At 34.5% G+C, this 21,205-nt stretch overlaps 6 protein-coding genes across 6 annotated transcripts in view; 5 read left to right on the top strand and 1 right to left on the bottom strand.

Moving 5' to 3' along the window:
- Positions 1 to 871: 871 nt before the first annotated feature.
- On the top strand, positions 872 to 2,851 carry LOAG_05261 (ribosome recycling factor family protein; the record flags this gene model as incomplete). Its single annotated transcript, XM_003140798.1, has 4 exons — positions 872 to 1,079; positions 1,531 to 1,727; positions 1,953 to 2,207; positions 2,702 to 2,851. The coding sequence occupies 4 exons, from the start codon at positions 872 to 874 to the stop codon at positions 2,849 to 2,851; spliced, it is 810 nt and encodes a 269-aa protein (XP_003140846.1).
- Positions 2,852 to 6,649: 3,798 nt separating this feature from the next.
- Positions 6,650 to 8,470, top strand: LOAG_05260 (hypothetical protein; the record flags this gene model as incomplete). The annotated part of the gene is made up of 4 exons (XM_003140797.1): positions 6,650 to 6,970; positions 7,303 to 7,446; positions 7,636 to 7,896; positions 8,288 to 8,470. The coding sequence occupies 4 exons, from the start codon at positions 6,650 to 6,652 to the stop codon at positions 8,468 to 8,470; spliced, it is 909 nt and encodes a 302-aa protein (XP_003140845.1).
- A 2,701-nt stretch (positions 8,471 to 11,171) lies between these two features.
- Positions 11,172 to 12,281, top strand: LOAG_05259 (hypothetical protein; the record flags this gene model as incomplete). The annotated part of the gene is made up of 1 exon (XM_003140796.1): positions 11,172 to 12,281. The coding sequence occupies one exon, from the start codon at positions 11,172 to 11,174 to the stop codon at positions 12,279 to 12,281; it is 1,110 nt and encodes a 369-aa protein (XP_003140844.1).
- An 874-nt stretch (positions 12,282 to 13,155) lies between these two features.
- On the bottom strand, positions 13,156 to 15,441 carry LOAG_05258 (proteasome subunit beta type 2; the record flags this gene model as incomplete). The annotated part of the gene is made up of 6 exons (XM_003140795.1): positions 13,156 to 13,209; positions 13,405 to 13,493; positions 13,828 to 13,894; positions 14,029 to 14,201; positions 14,619 to 14,741; positions 15,231 to 15,441. 6 exons carry the CDS (start codon positions 15,439 to 15,441, stop codon positions 13,156 to 13,158), a joined length of 717 nt encoding a protein of 238 aa, XP_003140843.1.
- Positions 15,442 to 16,208: 767 nt separating this feature from the next.
- On the top strand, positions 16,209 to 17,574 carry LOAG_05257 (50S ribosomal protein L34e). The gene is made up of 3 exons (XM_003140794.2): positions 16,209 to 16,467; positions 16,772 to 16,867; positions 17,232 to 17,574. Exons 1-3 carry the CDS (start codon positions 16,405 to 16,407, stop codon positions 17,415 to 17,417), a joined length of 345 nt encoding a protein of 114 aa, XP_003140842.1. The 5' UTR covers positions 16,209 to 16,404; the 3' UTR covers positions 17,418 to 17,574.
- A 535-nt stretch (positions 17,575 to 18,109) lies between these two features.
- Positions 18,110 to 21,205, top strand: part of LOAG_16793 (DZF family protein) — a 14,169-nt gene continuing 11,073 nt past the window's right edge. Inside the window, exons 1-6 of the mRNA XM_020449451.1 lie at positions 18,110 to 18,211; positions 18,738 to 18,875; positions 19,318 to 19,468; positions 19,707 to 19,863; positions 20,242 to 20,424; positions 20,601 to 20,834. Of these exons, the coding sequence (XP_020307038.1) occupies positions 18,180 to 18,211; positions 18,738 to 18,875; positions 19,318 to 19,468; positions 19,707 to 19,863; positions 20,242 to 20,424; positions 20,601 to 20,834 (895 nt within the window). The 5' untranslated portion in view covers positions 18,110 to 18,179. The remainder of the gene's footprint in view (positions 18,212 to 18,737; positions 18,876 to 19,317; positions 19,469 to 19,706; positions 19,864 to 20,241; positions 20,425 to 20,600; positions 20,835 to 21,205) is intronic.

The following is a 21,205-nucleotide window of genomic DNA, read 5'->3' as shown; positions in this document are numbered from 1 at the left end:
TATATATATATATATATATATATATATATATATATATATATATATATATATATATATATATATTATATTTATTTATTTATTTGTTTGTTTATTTATTTATTTATATTCATATTTATATTTTATATTTTGTATTTTATATTTTATACTTATATATATTTTGCGATTTTAAATACGAGGTCTATCTTTTCACAATTCATTGATTTTTAACTGAGAATCTTTGTTTTAAATTGGTCCTTTTATTGGAATTTCGAATTGTGCCTTTCCATTTTTGTAAAAGAAAAATAAAACTTTGAATGTCACTTTTATTGTTTCAAGTGAAATACTTGCAGTTTGATCCGGTATACTGAAAACTGTAATACTTGATTTGAAGTGCTGCTTCTGAATTGGTACATTTTTCCTGAGGAATTCCGGACCAAAAGGATCTTTCTGAAAATGCTTTTTGATTTCAATTTTTTATGTAAATTTTAATACCAAAAATCTAATTGCGAGAGGGATGCTAAACATTTGTAACTTGACGGTAAACTTTGGGCAGTTTAAAAACAAAAAAAGAAGTGGTTGGTGGATCATTATTTGAGCAAAATCGATTGAGCTTCGATCTTTCATGACACTCTACCACCGACTTTAATGGAAATCAATGGAGGATAATTAGACGATTCATTGTTATTCGTTCCAGAAGAATTTTAAATATATGCAGAGTATTTTGAAATTTCTAATGGTAGAAGGCGAAGAGGAACATTAGACATTCGTTTAACAATGTTAAAGTCGTGTACAGTAAGCAGTCAGGAAATACGAGGAAATTCAGTTTAAAAAACTCTCTTGTACATTTGCTTTGAATCTTCAAAGCTATAATTTATTTTTTTTTCTTTTTAGGATGTTTCGTTCGTGGCAAAGATTCGTCAATTTCCAGCTCACTATAAATATCTTTCAAAAACAGGGAATCGACATAAGGCCTGATAGAATGAAGGCATATCTGCGAGTAACGCCTTATCGCGGCGCATCATTATGTCAACTAACACACCTCCGAGAATTACATTGCTCACCTCTCTATCTGAAGAAGAAACGCAAAGCAAAAGTAGTAGGTATTTTTCTGTTCCAAAACATATCTGTAAAAGTGATATGTCAGTTTAACTGTGGTTTTGTGTTTAGCTATTGGATATCTGAGGCTTGATTTTTTTTCCGGTTAGAGTTGTTTGATTTAATAGGGACTTTTAATGGTAGGAAGGATAAAGAATCCTATATTTCCTGCTCGACTTTTGAATTATCTCCATGTTGATCTCTGTTTGGAAAAGACTAGAAAGATTTAATCTTTCGTATTTCTTATATTGCTCTTTTTTCTGTTGTTTGAACTAGAATCATATTCAGGAAAAGGGCTTATACGTAATATTATATTATGGTATTATTGTAAATGTCCGTGACTATACTTCAGAATTATATTCCTCAGAATTAGGAGACCACTCCTTTATTTGTTGCTATTAATTTTTCTACTTTCAAATTTGAAAGATCTGTTGAAATTATTTTTTTTTAGTAAAGGATTTGATGATGATGATGTTGGTGACAGTACTGGCGATCCAGCTAAAGCGTATAGTTGTGATTTTGTCATACAGCATGGAGTGAAGGAAATGAAAAGCTTGGAGGATATCTTCGTACAGGAACTTACTAAAAGTCTTTCACTGAAGGCTGATTTGCGAACCTATGAAGATTTCGTGGTGAAAACAGAGGACGGAAAGGTAATGTTCAATCTGGAATTCTAGATTACACATTTTCTTTTGATGTGTTATAGTTCAAATGTCATGAGTGTTGTATCATATTTCAATTTCTGGTTTTTTCTGCCTATTTTCAACCTAGTTCTTTCCTAATAAAGTTAAATTCAGGTCTAAAATTGTCGAAGTATTTTTAAAATAGCAACATTAAATTGGTTTAGATAATGTTAAACTTCGAAACTGAATTTGCAGCAGTACAAGTTAAATACGCTTGGACGAATCAAACTAGTGAACCCACTATTGATTTCCGTGGATTTCACTGATAATCCAGCAGTGATAAAGTCAGCGCGTCTCGCTATTGAGCAATCAAAACTTAATGTGACTCCACGTCAGGAAGGTGCTGTATTATACATCTCGTTACCGCGGATAACACGTGAACGACGTGAAAATGTGGCAAATGTTGCATCCAAGAAATTGCTTAATGAATATAAAAAAGCCTTAAATGAAGTAAATTTGAATTTTCTACCATTTGAAATTTTTTATGTAGTGTAAATTGACTTTTTCAATCTTCTATGTCTTTTTTCATGCATTAATTCAGCAGAATGTTTTTCATAGTGTCTAATAAATATAATATTTTAATTCATAGAACTGTGTCTTTATTAAGCAAATAGGTTTACTTTAAAGAAATTACATTCAAGTCACAAATTCAAATTCTGAAAGTAGGAATCTCTGAGCATCTGCACGACTAATTTTCCTAAGATGTCGATTTATGGCATGTGAAGTTAGGGCTGAAATACCTCTTTTTCGATTCTCTTATCCTGAATGCATTTATTTTTTAGCATGCATTTTTTTAGCGTATTTTTTAGCATTGAAGTTCATTATGTGTTCCTTTTTTTCAGTTTAATTTAACAAATTTAGTTATTTTCTTTAAAGTGAGATTCAGGCTTTGTTTTTGGTTTATAAAATATAACAGGAAGGAACTTAGTTGCGCACTTATTCAGGTTTATTCAAAATATGATCGGGAGTTGGAGGATCACGAGGAATTTCAGAAAATTATGCAAGGACTGTTGAAGGAAAAGAAGGCTTTGGAGAAGAAAGCAATAATGATGATTGAAGAAAGGCGTAACAAACTTCTCACTGAAGTTGTTTGATTTCTTCTGAATATTTGAATTCTTATACTTGAAACTCCCAAATCGTAGAGCTTTTCACGTTTCCAGCAGGAAGTTCTTCTTATTTCCATAAAATGAGTAAAACTAAAGTGTTAGCTTAAGGTAGGACAACACGGAGAACACATGTCTACGCTGGATGACCAAATGAAGACCATTATGCTACCTATAGATTGGAAAGGAATAATAATCCATGAGGAGATGTAGTCAATATGTGCTAATAGTGGGTTAAGTATGTTAGTTTTGTTATTATTGGTTTACTTTTGTTATTCATTATAATTCGTGGTAATGTTTTATTTTTAACTGCTTCAATAAAAAATGATTAGTTGAAGAGCAAGGAATTAATTTCTGCAACATTAATAGCAGTCTTTATTATCAAGCTGGTTGAAGTCTTGCGGACCAAACTCGATAAACCAAAAAACACATTAAACTGACGGATTTGGAATGCATTAAATGATGAGGTTACTTCAGGTAAGAACATGGAATCTCCCTTTAAAGCTTTCAACGGCAAACTATGACATTGTTGTATCAATGTTTTGTTTATTTCGTATTATCAGTCCTGATTGGCATTGAACTCCTTGGACTGCTGTGATTGGTTTTTGCTTTTCTCATTTTATCGATATATTTTGAAATGCTTCCCGATAGTATAATTTGATCCTATACCATGGTATATGATAGTACCGGAGGGCTTTTGCAAATTCTATAATGAAGCAAAAAGTGCAGCAACTAAAACGTTCTCGTTCTAATACATCATGATGATAATAAATACAGGATTAAGAAAAAAGTCATATATCGTCATTTTCCTGATTTACGAGAATTGAACAGATTCCGTAAAGTCATCAGTTCTCCATGAATTTTTTTCCAATTCATCCATTCACTGCCCTAATAAAAATTATTGAATATTAAATAATTAAAATTTGTGATATTCATTATACCAACTCGCGATTAATTCCTTGCCCAATATTATTCTATTATTTCACTTTTCTATGGTGATCGAAAGGAAATATTCGGATCTAAAATTCGATATGTTGGTTCATTCTAATTAATACTTAAATATTTTAAGTATGAAAGTATCCATGGATCCTCAATGGATCTTATAGTTGTTTATTGTCATCGTTGTAAATTTTTAAAACATCTGTCAAAATGTTAAGTTTCAACTCTAAATTCAGATTTATCTCATCAGATTTTCCAGCTCAGATTCCTTTATAAAATGATAAGCTATCGGGGGAATCCACTGTGGACGAATTCATTGTCTTATAATTTCGTACTTCCCAAGTTTAGATGCATGTTATTGGATGAAGAATGAGATAATCTTTTCTTATACCTGACAGCATGTATAAGTATTCTCAAAGAGGAACAGGACGAGTATTTTAGAGTAAAGATTACCACTGAAAAAGATGTGTTGTACTAAAATGTATCTTTTTTGGCTCACTAAAATAATCATTAAAAAACTTGTCTTTTTGCAATAATTATCATCATCTTTATTATCTTCACAGCTTTTGTATCACAGCTGTATCGGTAGATCCTGTTAAGGTTAAAAATATGTTATTTTGTGGATAATGATATCATCCGTGACCCTGACCGATCGATGGTGCACAACTTCTGGACATCACATTTTCGTCATCCCTGCAATTGGAGAAGAATCACTCAAATTCGTTGTTATTTATTGTTTTCATTTCTACAATATAAAAAAAGAAAAAAAACGTTTTTTTTGCACATAATGTTTCGCTTTTTCAACAATCTCCAGAAATTTCGCCATTTTTATACGGCATTTTGTTTAATTTCATTTAAATTCTAAATTTATTTGACTTAATTTTATATTTTCCCTCATTATCAAATTCTTCCGGATTTTTCATACAATTGAGTATTCTTCTTCGCCAACTACAGAAATGAGGAAAACAATGCATCATCGATCGGTTAGGGTCAGGGATAAGAGAGAGGAAGTGTTTGACCTTAACAGGATTTACTGAAAAATAGCAAATAGCAAGTAGTATTTTTGAAGAGATGAAATGAAAATTACAGTTGAAAAGATGAAATAGAGAATATGAATGAGAGAAGGGAAAGACTGATAGTAAAGTATGATACTACCATCATTCATTCACCTCAGCATTACCTGTGAGTGGTGATGAACTTCTATGGTTTTGAATTCCTCTCAAATCAGATGCGTAATTATCAGACTTGAACAAGTTATTTACGTATTTTCCGATCTTTTCACTTTCCGGTTTATGAACCGTTATGGAACCGTTCCGGTTTTGATTATATATCGTGCGAGCTCTCAGAAATATGACAAGAATTTGCATGCTATTACCTTTGTTACAATTGATCTTGAAATAGCACTTTTGTTACAATTCAGCTCATTTTTGCGTTGTCTCTCAATTCGAATATTCTGTAGTCTAAAATTTAGTGTATTATGTCTTTTTTACCAGACTCTTTGCATCTATTTCTAGTGATGAAGAAATAAGTTGACCATTCTTTTGCAATATATGGAAGTAATGTCTGGTCGACAAAAAACAGGCCTAGGACCAAGGTAACAAATAAGACTTATATTAAGGCAAACCTTCTGATTTTTATCATTCTTATTCAATTGTTTGTTTGTTCACAGAAACAAATCTGTTGGATGAAGTGGTGTCCATCAATTACGTATGGGATTGGACAGAACGGGTGAAAGTACAGCGTCAGGGATAAGGTCAACAAGCGAAGAGTCGCTTGACCTTTACGATCGATTTTTCAAGGATATTTGGAGGGATTTTTGGAGATGAAAACAATTTGAAAATGTATATCAATGATACTTAAATATTAAAACAAACAACCGAGGTTTTTGAACACTATAATTAAAAATGCCAATCTTTATGGAGATATCATGAAGGTTGGGCTAATATAAATATTTAGTCCAGTGTTGCACTTATATATCATTTCGAGATCCGGTTGTAGTTGTTGAAAGACTCGGCTTACTGTAGAATTACAAGATGCTTAAAGCTTAAATCTGGAATATGTTAACATATTCCAAATGGAATATATTAACGGGAAATAAAAATGGAAAAATGGAATATATCTGGGAATATATCCAAATGGAATATATCTGGAATATATTAACAGCATTTGTCGAAAATAGTTCTATAAGCTTAGTCATTCAAGAATCTGATTGTTTTTTTAAGATTATTTTCGAGCTATGAGATTGAAATGATGTCTGAGATCGGAGTTATAAAAATGTTGGAGCAGTCTTCATTAAGTCTTCATTGAAATTGCTTCTGCAACAAAATTCGAAACTTTCATTTTCTGGCATGACAAAAAAGATCGGTAGATCGAAAGCTATTACCGATTGGGTGTAATGAGGAAATGGAATGATTAGTGCTTGAACTGTAGTTGAAATGGTCTAGTTAACTGTGAGGTATTATTAACAGGACAGTAGTTGGCGGTCTTGTAAATGATTTGTAAATGTTTTGAATTATTCTCACTTTAAGATTTTTGGATAAGCTTAAAAGAAACCAAGTAAGCATCTGTATCCCAGTAATACCCAGATCATTGCCCTATGACAGCGGGTGATCTTTGTATCAGCAAAACATTTCAAAAAAGATATCAGTAAGTATCCGGTTGTTCAGTACAGTATGTTGGCTACTAACTGCGTGATTATTCATTGCATACAAAATATTCAGTTGATCTTTGTTATCAGTAAGTATCCGGTTGTTCAGTATGTGCAGAACTATCAACGGTTCAGAATTGGATTTGATTGAATAGTTAAGAATCGCACTTCAGGTTATTTTTTTACTGAAATTGTTATCGATAATGAAAGCTTCAAAACGTGGACATGAATCCGACGATGATGAATCTGTAAATAACGAAAGAATGGTGCGTTACGAATGGCATCGCGAGCGCATGCTATATCGTGCTGGGTTACCCTGTAAGTTTGAACGTATGGGCGGATGGCACAAGTTTTGCAAACATGAAGAATCGCCCCGACGTAGAAGGATGAAGTATTTAATATCGCAATCTCCTTTTCTACCATATAGCGATCGGACAATCTCGCAGCATCTGAGCAGAACGCAACGATGGATGCGAAATCCTGGGCGGAATTCACTCTATCATGGAATCAGAGTGATCAGGAAGGTTAAAATTTCTCTTTAATCTTTATTTCTTGTTTGCAGCTCACTTTTTCTTAAGCTAATGGTAAAGCAAAAGATTCATTTCTTGGCTGCCATGAAGTTAATAAAGAAAGAGAGCGCTCAGGTAATTAAATCATAAGAATTATTATTGTTTGACGAAGATACAGGACGAAAGGGAAGACGATAAGGGGGGGGGGGGGAGGGGGGAAAGAGGTGCTGAATATTTTTCAAGAGAGCCATAAATGTACAACATTTCGTTTTGTTCATATTGCTTTGTCATTGGTGTCTCTTCATATCGGCAAATTTGGATGATTGGCAATCTGTGAGCGTTTTTAGGAACTTGATAGTATGTGGCTTAACGAGAGAAGATTGTTAAGTGGTTGCTGTTGCAATGTCATGACAATGTTATTTTGTTTAAGAGTGATGTCTGAAATTGAACAAAAAGCTGAGAAATTAATCAAAAAGTATCGTGCGCAACAGGTAGGATCATTGTTCAGCTGATGATCAATATTTCGGCTTACCTGAAAGAACTTCTAACTTTTGCATGATATTTATCACGAATATAACGTAATATTTGCGCATATTCAAAGCACGAGGCTGAAAAATTTTGCATCATGACTCATTAAATAAATTGATTCTTTAAAGATAAAGGTTCAAAAGTTTTTGAAGGAATTTTGGCCTATATGTGTATTGCCAGTTCAATATAATGAATCGCAACTGGTGGAGAGCATCGATTTCTCGAGACATCCATCACAAATAGGAGATTATCTGGATCACATTAGATCAATTGATGCCGGATATCGTCAACATATCCGACGTGAAAAAGATACTGTGCATCTTTTTGCCGAGCGTATAATGAGATGGAGAGAGGGCGCTGGTGGTAAACTGTTCAGAAAATTGGAAAGACGATATGATGAATATTTGAATTGTGTACGTTTAAGAGTGTCCGGATTAGTAAGGTTATAAAATACCAATTCAATTACTAAGCTACTGTTATGGGAAAATTTTGGATTTAATTTGTCTTAATTCCATTAAAGTTAGTCTAACATAGCTTTATGAGAACAAAAACTTTCATGAAAAAAGGATGATAAAAATTTACAGCAAATCCGGAAAATCGATTGATTTCTATCAGTTAAATTTCATTTTAATTAAAAATTAACGAGTCAACTTTTGTAAGTTTCAATCAAACTGAATCAGTTTAAATTTAAATTTCATTTTAATGAAACTAATTAGATCACCAAGTGTTTAATCATTTATTTCAAATTGTCTTTCAAATACTTTTCATTCTGCTTAAATGACTCAAACTTGATACATTTTACAGATAGTCAATAGAAGTATCAATATTTTACCAGGAATTCCTGAAGCTCGAACGATGAAAAAGTTATGGAAACTGAAGGCAATTTTCCAACGCAGATTTAAATGTGTGCTTGCTGGATGGCCTTGCAGAATGGAAAAGGCTTTGTTATGTTCCTACTGTCACTTTCTCAGAGTGCAAAAAAACTGAATTGAATCCGTCACTGCTAACTTTCCATTTTATCAATTAGCTTATCAAGATTATCTTATCTGAAGCATTATTTGCTTATTCTTTATTTGATTCTGAAATAGGAAAAAAGAATTTAGCAATTCATGTTGAATTCTTCTGTTTCAGAGTCAAACAAAGAGTAAGCAAATAATTACAGAATAAATTAAGGTAATAGAAAAAATTCCTCATTAGCAAAATTCAGTTTCTGAATCAGACGAAGTTTTTCTTGACAAGACAGGTGGTCCGACTTCCATACAAGAGTAGAAAAATTTAAGTTATCTTGACAAGACAGATTATAATGAAATTAAATTATTATTCATATTTTTGGCTATCATCCTTTACCTTAGATATGACTTCATTACTAAATATTCCAGCAAGTTTATTGATTATATACCATCGAAACTGACTGGGTATTCTAAAATAGTGCCAAATCGGTTACATCTTCCACAAGTTATACGTCAATTGCCAGTTTTCTCGAACGTGCTTTCAATTCATATACTTAAGCGAAGTCAATCCTTTTTCGTTGATGTGTTTTCAGTTCATATTCTCGAACGAATTTTTTGTTAAGTGTCAGACCAGTTCTTTCTATTATATGGTATACGTGGTTATCCTATCTAAACGTGCTTTTTTTTGTTGGAAGTGCTTTCAATATGTCGCATCTCGCTTTCCTTTTTATTTTCCTAAATTTTTGGTTTGGTTATGACAATTTGAAAAGAGTTTAAAAAGAGAAGAAAAGAATATTTGGTTAATTCGGCAACTTCAAACAAATTTAACAAATAATGATGAAAGAATAGAAGCTTTCAATAGAAATGATACATGGCAAAATGTAGCAAAAAGGAGGATTTGCTTTTTTGAAGATTAAATTGAACTGCTCCTGCTTGTCCATTTCTTTTTGATTCATGGAAGAATTTCCGTAGTATATGCTTAAATTTGATTCACTCGATTGATATGAGCAACAAACTTGGATTGGCTGTTATCAATGATCACTACAACATTGCAACAGTTTCCTATTTTCAATTCCTACTGGAAAAAAATCGTCCACTGAACATAACTTCTAACAACTGCTAAAAATTTCACCTTGTCGAGATAGATTAATTTAAGTCTAAACAGTGCCAAACGGATTTGGTACTCTTTGGACTAGAAGAGCTCCAATCACAAGACAGTAAATCATATACTTTTTCGTTCACTTGATGCTTGCACACAAAGCTTTCGGTTTTTCCCACAAAAAAAGTAAAAATTAGAGTGCTGAATGTGTTAACAGACAGTCCATATTACAGCAAGATTTTAATTAGGCGGTGATTTGTAACCTTCTGAGGTTATCTGTCAAACCTTCTACACTTCCCCTAACTATCATGCATATATTTGGTAGAAAAATTTCATGATCTCCTGAAGAGAGCTATTAGCTGAATTAAATTCGAGAAAATTCTTCCTGATCCGTGTTTGTATATCAACTAAGATCATGTTCAGAGAAGGTCAGTTTATTCCGAACAATTTTCATTATTTAATCTTGCCATGAAGTAAGCAAAATTCGAAGTCAGTGGATTGGTTTGTCACAGTAGCTCAGAATTTCTGCAATTGTTCATTTTATTTTTTATTGAATTCAATATGAATTAAGCCAATATTTCAAAATTATAAAATTCTTTTTCGTAATTTAATTATTCCATTACTCTAAAAGATCTAAAGCCAAAAGCTATGAGAGAAAAATTCTTTTTTTAAAGGGGAAAGGTTACTATGTGTCCCTTCGACCTCTAGTAAGGGGCGTGGTCCGATTTAATTTGTTAGCCATCGCATAGTCTTCCTTTTACAGTACTGCCCTTCAGTGCTGCACAGTTTTCTTATTGAAAGAACACATAGTGACCGCTGGCCATCATCACACTGGTTTGTTTTTGTCGTCGTTTTCTGCCTCAATCGAGAGTAAAAGTCCACTTGCAGGGCCTACTTTTATCTCAGCCTGCTCGGTTCGTCTTTTTCACCTTGCATATTTGCCATAAAATCGAACTCTCTCATCGCTTACTTATTTAATTTGTTTAAGAGATAATAAACAATAAATAGACCTTTTCAAAAAAAATCAATAAATCCGATTTATTTCCACGACTCTAAGAACGCAATAATTCAAACGATTTGCGGAATTAGATTAGTGCTTAAGAAAATAAGCGCCAAGTCCTGAAATTCGAGACATTTGGAGATGTCCTCATGATTCGGACTACTAGAATGATCACTGATATGTTTGACATTTCGTTTTTTTGTTATATTGTAACCTTAATGGCTTATGATTATCTATTCTTCAGCTTCGTGCTCGCGCTAGAACTGATAAGAGGTAACAGCGAACAAAAGTTCCGAGTCCGGATCAGTATATGTTGTGCGATATATTGTAGACAAGGTAAACTAGTTTTTCGTCAGAATTGAATTTAATGGTTCTGAAAAGTATTGGCGGGGTGCCGCGGAAGCTATAAGCAGTTCCAGAAGATAATGCGCAAATATTGCTGGCAAGTTAAACCCGAAAGGAGTAAATTAAACAAGCAATATTTTTGAGCCAGAGAACTAAAAAAAAAAAAAGACAAGTTCGAAAAAAAAAAAAAAAAGACAAGTTCGTCATTCTCCTGTCACTAGAATGACTTCATGATTTAAATTCAAATAATTTGAAGATTTCAGATAGAACGGGAAAACATTCAGACCTTTGGAGATGTTCCTCATTTCGGCGCCTATTGAAGATTGCGCTGAAGCTAGCTGGCTAAAATTGAAAGCTGTCGTTCTCAACTTTGCTACATTTTCGAGCATATCAATTCCAAAATTTCGAACTGCCCCAAAAGCTGAACTCTATGAATTATCAAAGGACCTACTGCAACTGGATCATTCGGTAGAAAATTTACTCCGATCTTTGTTGGGTACTTTCGAGGATGTTCTGCGATTGGAAGATGTTGATTTGTTGGAGCATTTGGTAGTTCAGAAGCAGACATATGGTGAAAATATCACTAATTTTTCGTGGAATATGGCCAAATACTCACCATATTTGTTATTATCTGATTTATGCCATCTGTTTTATAAGCATTTTCGTAATCTTGATCAACAGATGCGGAACAATGCTGCAACGTATAAGGAAAATCTGAAAATAGCCACAGAATACATCACCGCTGAAGAAACGTTAGCCACTCAGAATTTGGCTCGGTTAGTACGTGAGGAAACTGTCATCGAGACGGAATATATCCAATCAGTTTACATAGCTGTACCACAACAGTCAGCCAATACCTGGTTAGAAGTCTATGAAGCACTTCATGATTCTGTGGTAGCATGTTCCAGTTGCTTCATTGCCGAAGACAGTGATTATAAGTTATATTCGGCGGTGGTTGTCCGTGAAGACTTCCTGGAATTCCGCGATAACTGCGCTAAAATTGGTTTCATTGCTCGGGAATATCAATGTGATCAGGAAGGTTTCGCCAGAAAGCTTCATGAACGACGAAAGCTTGAAGAAGCCACAAGGTATCAAAATATAATGTTCACTCAATGGCTCAAAGTGATAGCTGATGACATGTTTGAGGTGCTAATTCACATTAAGGTGTTCCGAGCATATATTGGGAGTTTAATACGGTACGGTCGAGGCAAATTTCATATCATCATGTTTTATCCACGAAGCAACTCGTTGCAGCGATTGCAATCCGAACTGAGGAAGTTGTATGCAGAAGAAGAATACATAGGTGAAACAGATCAGCCGGAATCAGAGAGAAAGTTAAGACAAGGGAATGACTCTCCACCTTACCTAATGTATAAAATAGGTCTTGCTTTCCCCGAATATTAAAACCTCACTTGGTTGTGCCTTTTATTGCTTTATATTCATAAATTGATTACTTTTTCTTTTTTGTTTGCGAATAAAGTAATGAAAATAAATTACTGAGCTGATGAATAATGAACTAAGGTAGCATTATAAAAAACCCTCCAACGAAGCATTACATCGCTGCATTGCCATTTTTCCACGAAATTGATTCCAGACCTTTTAACGCCAGCAGATGCAGTTCTTCACACTTGCATTCTGATTTTAATGAAACTTTACGCGTCGGCACCAAATCATTCTGTTAGTATCAGGAAATCCTCTATACCGAAAAAGGAAACAGCAATAGTTGCTGACATTTCAGTTGCGAAAACATGTCCATGTTTAAAGTTCTATTGCATTCCGACCTCAATATTTCTGCATCCAAAGTTCCCAGAAAACGTGGAAGTAGATTAATACTGATTTGGAATATATCGAGTTAACCCATAACTGCGACAAAAACAGTAATTAAGGAATACGAGTAATTAAAGGAAATGAGAAATGAAGGGAAATATTTGCAATTTTCTTACTGAAAAAGCACAGTGATCATCAGCCATCCTTGAAGTTACAATTAAACGAATCCCTCTGTAATCCTAGACATCATATAAGCTCTTTCAGAAATCATTCTTACCACATCCTAAACTGTGCATCATTTTCAATGTATTTTCAGGTATCTTCAAATTTGAATGTTAAGATCTCTACAATTCTGATTCCTTCGAATTCGTAAACTTCTGAAAAATGTTGAGTCCATCAAGGGATGGTTTTTAAAAATTATTTATCAGTAAGCAGTCTTTATAAGAGGCAACAGCCGTAATGCAGTTAAAAATAAAAAAAAGAAAACAGTCAAGACGAACAGGCAGTGCATTTAAACTTTGATATCCTCCAACTGCCGTGTTCCATTCTTATCGATAACCATTACCTGAAGAAAAATTTAGCAAAATAATTGTGATCTACCCAGCTAGAAAAAAAAAAAAAAAACTGAAATGATAAAAGCAAAGTTTCTCCTGACTTTATTCGATGTTCTCAAGATTTTCATAATATTTCAAATTCAATTCGAACCGAAACCCTAATTTCTCAACACCACCTCTAAATGGGCAGAACTACAAATCTTTACTTCAAATGCAGGCAAATTAACGATGAAACGACGTTTCGATTCATGTAGACATTTCTTCAGCAAATCCATTCCTTCGGCTTCGGTCATGTCTAAAATAAGATAGAACTATAAAAAGTCTGAAACACTGCTTTTAAACGTAGAATAAATAATTTCGGATCAAGGACTAAAATTGAAAATCTTTTGTACAGGATTCAAAGAATCTGGAAGAATTTAACATAGAAAACGACTCGATTAAGTAAAAAATGAAAAAATATTCTTAAGGAAAAAGTTTTTGAGCCATTCATTTATATTTAATGGTAATGGCAAAATGTTTTCTTCCAGGAAGCACGATTATGTCAGATCTGAGAGTAAATCATCATTAAAAATGATACCACGCCAATCTTGGTGATAAGTTGAACATACCAAATATTACTACAAACTAACCATTTCTATATGTTTTGTCCAGAATTGAATAGCATAGTCGTCCACTGAATCCACGAAATATATATGGCTAAAGATATCAACAATTATTGCATAAACAGTCCGGAACAAATGTAATATTGTTATTTAACATTCCCAAAGACAGCTAAGCATGACAAATAATTCAGTCACTGCCGAATAACTGTATCTTACATTATAACTAACCTGGTCAGCAATACCATTGCCCAAGTAATCAACGGAACCAAGAAAAGCTTTGTTTTCAATGCTGTCATAACCTCCAATCAGTGTATCAACGACGTAATAATCTTGTGTTCGTAAAGCTTCAGCGATACTACGACGAATCCAATGATGACTGGAACGTGGACTCATTTCGTAACCTGCAATGTATTGGACCTGGAAAAAGTGGCACAGAAATCGGTCTCCGGAAATCTAGTTTAAATTCCAGCTCTCAACATTGCTTAGAATACAAGAGTTACCAATAAGACAAAAAGTCAGTAAATCGTCGGAATGTATAAAAATAGGAAAAAATATGCCTATACGTTTTAACATACGAAATTCGCAATTTGCATACGTGTCATCTGTTACAGTTTGACATAAAAATGCATTTACATTCCAAGATTGCATCACTGAACTAGTTCACGAAATGTTAACCAATATATCGGAAACTTTTACTTTCCCAGTTATATAGTACGAATAAGGGAAAAGGTCAGTAAGTCGCTGAAAGGTTATACATGAGATAAAATGCAATATGTTTTATTCAATGTATGTATCTTAGTGGAAATAATTTTACTTACCATATCGAAGTTTATAAAGCTGAATATTTCGTTTGCACCAATCTCCAAACTGCGCCACGTCACCATCCTCGCCAATGCATATCATTGCTAATTTATCACCCAAGGTAAATTTCTTTTCCTCATCTGTCGACATACAGAATATAAACATTGCTTACTTTCCCGAACAAAGACATGGACAAAACCCTTATCATGTGAGCAAATAATCTATCGGAGCAAATAATCTATAGAATATCTCCATATTTTGGAGATATTCTAATGAATTTAAAAAAAAAATTCCCTAAAATGCTTCACAATTTCCTCATCCTTCATTCAGTTCCTTTTGTCAGTTCAAAGAAGTTTTAATTTCATTAACTTTCAGAGAATAATTCCATGAAAATAAATGTACTACCAGTCTTTAATGTTACCATTAAATACACATTAACGTTTTTAACGTCACCACCCTCTCTTTAAACTCTCTCTATGTTGGTTTTTTTTTCTTAATCTAAAGCAACCAAGAAATCAGAAGCATTCAGATAATTTTTTCACTCTTATCATTAAACTAATTCTGCATATTCCCTCTCCTAATCAATATGACACTAAACTACGAAATTTCCTGCAGAGATAAAAACTAACCATCGGCAACAATGATCGCTCCATATGCAAAGCATGAGCGGTCCGCTGCCAAAATCACATAATCGTTAGTACATATTCCGACTAGAAAATGCGTACCGGACATAATCCCGGCACTTCCTGAAACGCAGACGTCACTTGAACCAAATACGATGATGCTTAGATCACCAACACTAAGTTTACACAAATATTTGTCATCCAAAAAATTACGCATTGGAAACAATAAAAAATTTAAAACTGAACAGAGGAAAATGCACGAAGAAAAGAATCATGCTTTTCAAATCATCATAAGTTTAGCAACAGTATCCATTGGGTTCCACGTCTTTAATTATTATTCTAAGAGCGATTATATGTAAATTATTTCAGTTTTTATTGTTTGGCATATATATAGAAATGCTGTTTTCAGAACCTCACCACTTCTCACAACCTTTTGTACTAGTATATTCACAATATATATATGTATATATATATATATATATATATATATGTATATATATATGCAAACAAGCATACAAGCATACAAAACATATCTTTTTAAATAAAAAAAACATAGTAAACAGAATTAGTCACATCTTTTAAATAAGCTGATATATCAAAATGTCCAAGACAAATCAATACTCACCCGCGGTACCGGATATCTATGGAAACAAAGCCCCAAAACTGTGTCAGTTTTGCCATCCAAATCAGTATCTCACTGTGTTACCTTGTCCCTTCCTGAACTTAAACTTTGTCCAGATGTATATTTTTCGAGAATTTTTCAACAAAATTAGAAGTCTGATATAGTTCCCGACAAGTTTTGCAAAACAGTTAAATACGCAATTCAAGAAAACTAAAATTAAAAGAAAACTCCATCCACAGTTAAAGAACTACGCACTGCACTCTCTAGCAACGCCAGTGAAACCAATATTTCATAGTGACTCCAGTATAGCTGTGTTACGATAGCTTCCGTTTGTCCTAATCTTCGGTGTTTGACGGCGCGTGTAACAATCGCGTGAGTGGTGTTGTGCGGTGTCATTCCACTAGGGGGGTTGTGATTCGGAAATTTCATAAACAATGTTTCATAAGAAATTTGTGAGTAGAACTAATTTGTCGACGTTTTCGCATGCAAAGGGACAAATTCAATGGGTCTATTCTAGCCAAAATCGTCCATCACTTAGCAATTTTATAGATTGGAGAAATGCCGCAACGACTTACTTATCGTCGACGCCTCTGTTATAACACTACATCCAATAAAACCAAGGTAGCTTTATCATACTTAAAGATAGAACTTGATAAAGTTTCCCACTAACCCCGAAGATATATGAGGTTGCACGAGTCGCAGGAAAAGCAAAGAGACTGGATAAAATGAGCTTTTACCTCCTGTTTCCTAAAAGTTTCGCTTTACTTACGTATTATTTTCTAGCTGTCATTTCTGTACTTCGCTTGCATGTATGTTTGTACTTAGGAGATCTCTTTTAAAGTAATTGATTCTCATATGTAACATTGATTTTTCCTAGTCCGCAAGCTGTGAACGTTATTGTATCTTACGCTGATGTGTTTTGCAGGTGTCGAAAACACCAGGTGGACGTGTAGTTTTTCTGTACAGAAAAAAGAAAGGTTCTGTAGCGCGATGTGGCGATACCGGAGTAAAGTTGAAGGGAGTAAGTGAAGGGAGTCTTTTGAGCATTATTGATCCAGTACATTAAATCTTAGCGGCACGTTTTGGAAAAATCATACAGTATTGTAATTGGGATGTTCTAAGCATTATGCATGTGTCACTTTTTCCCAGTTCCCAAACTATTATGCGACATGCCATAACAGGATAGTCAAATTGGTCAATTTTGACATCAAAGTGTCAAACTAACTAGGAAACTAGAGCTCCAAAATTGGAAACATGGTACGGAAGTCGTTTTCAGAGCTTTCCTCTATTTTTATCCTCCAATTAGTTCTTCGTAATCGCACAATTTCAGCAACATACATGACTAAAAGTTGGAATTCAGCATTTCTATGTTCATTTTGTTTCAGATCAAGCCGGCGAGGCCACGCCAGCTACATAAGATGACGAAACGCCTTAAGCGCGTGACTCGTGCTTATGGTGGTTGCCTCTCAGCAGCAGCCGTACGGGAGCGCATTATTCGTGCTTTCCTAATAGAAGAACAGAAAATCGTTGCACGAGTGCTGAAAGCAAAAATTAAAGCCGAGAAGAAATAAATGAATTTCTAACTTTACAAATCATGTTTTTGCTTTGGTTGTTAATTGTATTAAGATAAAAGTTTGTGAGGCTAATTTGTCAGTTTGCAGCGAAGAATACTTATCTTTTGTTCTGTCAATTTTCTGTTATTTCCGAACGTCCCTTAATAAAATTTCCTTTCATTTACTTGCAGTTCCATCAATTCGTTAATTAGTGGCACATCTTGCTATGCTTATTTGGACTTCTCTCGCGCTACCACTGCGACGCAGTTTTGTCGTATGAACGTTTCTCGTCTTAGTAAGGAATATTTCGTTTGGCATGAGAATCGGAACTGGGGCAAATGAGGAAAGTTTCGGTTTCGTGCCGTAGATGGTGTTGGGGCTGGTGAAGCGATAAATTTACGGCTGCAAGAAGTGTTGTCGGAGTGAGCTACGGTAGTTGGACATATCGATTTTTTCAAACTGGCGTTGAATTACCAATGGGTGGCCTGGAAGGACATAGAGAAGAAAGGGGGGAGATTTAGTTTCAGAGAGCTAATAAGCATGCGGGTTCCGGAAAGAATTATGTGAATTTCTTTGAATCAGGGTTACTTGGAGGAAACGAAGTTGGTCTTCGTACTTAAGTTAAAAATGGACTAAATCCGTGGTGTTTTTATAAGTGGATGGATATCTCGAAAACATTGATTCCAGTAAAATTTCGGCAACTTTTCTTGGTTGTAGATTTGTTGATTCCGTTCAGGGAGAGACAGTCTTTTGAGAAATCCAAGAATTCGTAGTTATAGGATGTACAGCTTCACGGGTCAAAGCCAGTATGGGTAAGTTTTTCTTTTTTTGTAAAAGTAATTACTGAAGCAGGAAGAGAGATGGCTAATTCAAATAACAGGTGTAGGAAAGGCTTTACTACACGTTTGATCTGTTTTCTCTCCATTTGACCTTAATCTGGTGATAATTACCTGTGGTGTCAGAAGTTGTATTATTCGCACAAGTAGTTGAGTAAGACCAAGGGACTTTTATTCTCGTAATCTCATCGGAATTGTAAGAGATTTCCTTGTTAACTATTCATGGTGGGTGTACTAATGTTATTACAGAGGTTAATTAGTATTGTGCTTGAGTAATGCTGAAAGATTGGTAAGGTGTGGATGAAGATCCACGGACTTTTTGAGAAAGAGCGGTAGAAAGTGTCCTGAAAATTACTTTACACCATGGAAGCAAATGTGGAGGAAGTAAGAGTTTCGAAGAAAGAAGAACAGTTTGTCCAAAAATTAGTTTGTTGTATTTTAGTGCCTTTTAATTTTCTGATTTGTGCTTTTCTTTGTTTGTTATAAGCTAGTGCAATTTCAGAAGTTATAATTCAACTTATGCAACTTCGCCAGCTGCTGCTGCGGTTTATAATGCAACGGTACAGTCGCAGCCGACTCCACATACTCCTACACTTGGTGCTGCTGTAGGAGCTACAAATCCGACTAGTGTCTATGCTAGGTGAAGAACTTTTTGAAGTTCCATGTCTCGGAAATAATAATAATCTTAGACAATTCAGGATTAAAATGACTTGGCTCAGGGGTACGTTTTACCGATTATTATTGACGTCGGCGGTAAGGCTCGCTATCCGTGTGAATCACATTTTCCTGATGATCAAATTTGAAAATTATAATACAGATTTATGCGAGTCTTAGTCACTATGTTGTAATGGGTGATAAATGGGTAAAGTCTTGGAATTTTCTCTAGAAAATCTTTTCAGCTTTAGAAATTGCTAATCAAACATTGAACATTTTATAAAGTCTTGCTTCAAAACAGTGTTGGAATTAGACAGTCACTTTATTCTAATTTGTTGTGTTCAAAAATATTGCATATATTACCTTCAACGACAATTTATGCTACAGTAATAACAATGTAGTGTGGTGATAGTATAGCATGTTTTTAGTTTTTCAAGTGCAGCAGCTCCTACTGCATCACCCTATGCTGCGTATGCGAATCCTACGGCTGCAGCGGCGTATGCGCAATATGGACAAACTGCAGCGGCTGTAGCATCTCTGCAGCAGCAACAGCAGCAACAAGTGCAACAGGTTGCAAGGGTTCTTTTCTTGGGAAATTATTTTTTGAATTTTGAAAAAAGTGGGCGGTGGTACCAGGTTATACTATACCCATCGTGGTTGAGAGATGGTGGAAGCTGCAATTGGAAGATTATATTTTTTGTTAATTAGTTCAGGTGTTGCTGCTGACATCTGTATGTTTTTTAATTGTATTTAGTTAATTTTTAGTTTTCTGTTCACTTCATCTAAAATAATAAACTGATGTTAGGAAAATTTGCAGAACTACAGTAATTTGCAGTTGCAAGCTGCAGCAGCAACTGGTGTTGTAAGTGCATCTGCAGCGGCATATCCAGGGCACACTGCAACACGACTGACGGATTCATATAGTACCGTCGGTTCAGTCCCTTCAACAGGCGGTACTTACACCTCGTTATCAGGCTTGTTTCTTTCTTTTTACTTGCCCTTCAGAACATTTTTCCATCGCTTCGGGTTCTCTTTAGAGTCTTTGCTAGAAATCAGCGCGTGGACTGCTTGTTTTCTTGCACTTCTACAATTTTACGCCATTTTGTGTTGGCATTTCCTCAACTGTTACTTGTTTGCGCTATGGGATTAATTTTCCAAACTTTGAAGTCTTACAGCGTATATCTTTCCCTTGTACTAACCTTATTATACTTAGGTCGTTTGTTGCTACTTTGTTTTAGTCTTAGATTTAGTCACGCTGCTACAAAAATTTTGTTGGAAGAATATTATATTACTTTAAATGTAAGAATTTTTGCTGTTCACTGCTCGAAATTGAAATTGCCTTTTTGTTGTAGAGTATACGAATACATTGCGCACAGCTGCGGCGGCAGCTGTTGCTGCTTCGGCTGCAGCAAATCCAACAAGCAACAATTCCTATGTAGGCGTTACTCGCATCGGCACAGCAGTAACCAGTCAACCGGCTAACACATCGTCAACAACCGGAACGAGCAGTTCAAGTATTTTTCAGAAATTTTCAAGTAAGGAAGTGAATTGAATGCTGAAGTTTTTCGAATAAAAATTTTCATGTCTGAATCCAAATTTGATTATTCCATTGTCGTTTTGTATTTTTCATCTCTCTTTTTTTCCGAAACTTTAAAAGATGGTTGGAATTTAAACTTAGTTATCGGGAACTTCGAAGTTCTTTTTGTTGCAGCTTCAAATTACAACAGCTATGACGCAGCAGTATATGCAGCTGCAAGCAGTTATCTACAATCAAAAGCGGCAGGTGCAGCAAATGTATGGATGGGAGCTACGAAGAAATCGAGCACCACTGGTTATGACGGTGGTTCAAGTTCATTTTCTGGCATCACCTCTTCAAATATCGCAATCACTGGCGGTGGTGGTAGTGGCGGTATCTCAGGACGAGCTGGATACACTGGAACTAGAGGTAGTATAGTAAGCTGAAGAAAGTATGAAATAAGGTACACTGAAACGATAGCATGAAGAAGTACAGTGCATTGAAAAGGAAATAACCGAGAAAGTTGTTTGATGTGGAAGGGATACTTTTTTAAAAAGCCTTCTAATTTTGTAGATTTTTTTATAACAGTTAATTTGGACATTCGTTTTCTTACTTATGTCTCCATGAATTTACTGCACCTTTGATTCAGTTTTATTTAGTAATTTTTATATTTAATTTAAAACGCAAAGAGCTTGCATAGATTACAGTACATATATATGTACACATATATATACATATGTATATATACATATATACATGCATGTATATATATGTATATAATATATATGTATATATATGCA

This window comes from Loa loa (genome assembly GCF_000183805.2).
Source record: "Loa loa unplaced genomic scaffold supercont3.19, whole genome shotgun sequence".
In the NCBI taxonomy this organism is placed as follows: Eukaryota; Metazoa; Nematoda; class Chromadorea; order Rhabditida; family Onchocercidae; genus Loa; species Loa loa.
The sequence above is the reverse complement of the archived record's forward strand: the minus strand, read 5'-3'. Positions and strand labels throughout refer to the sequence as shown.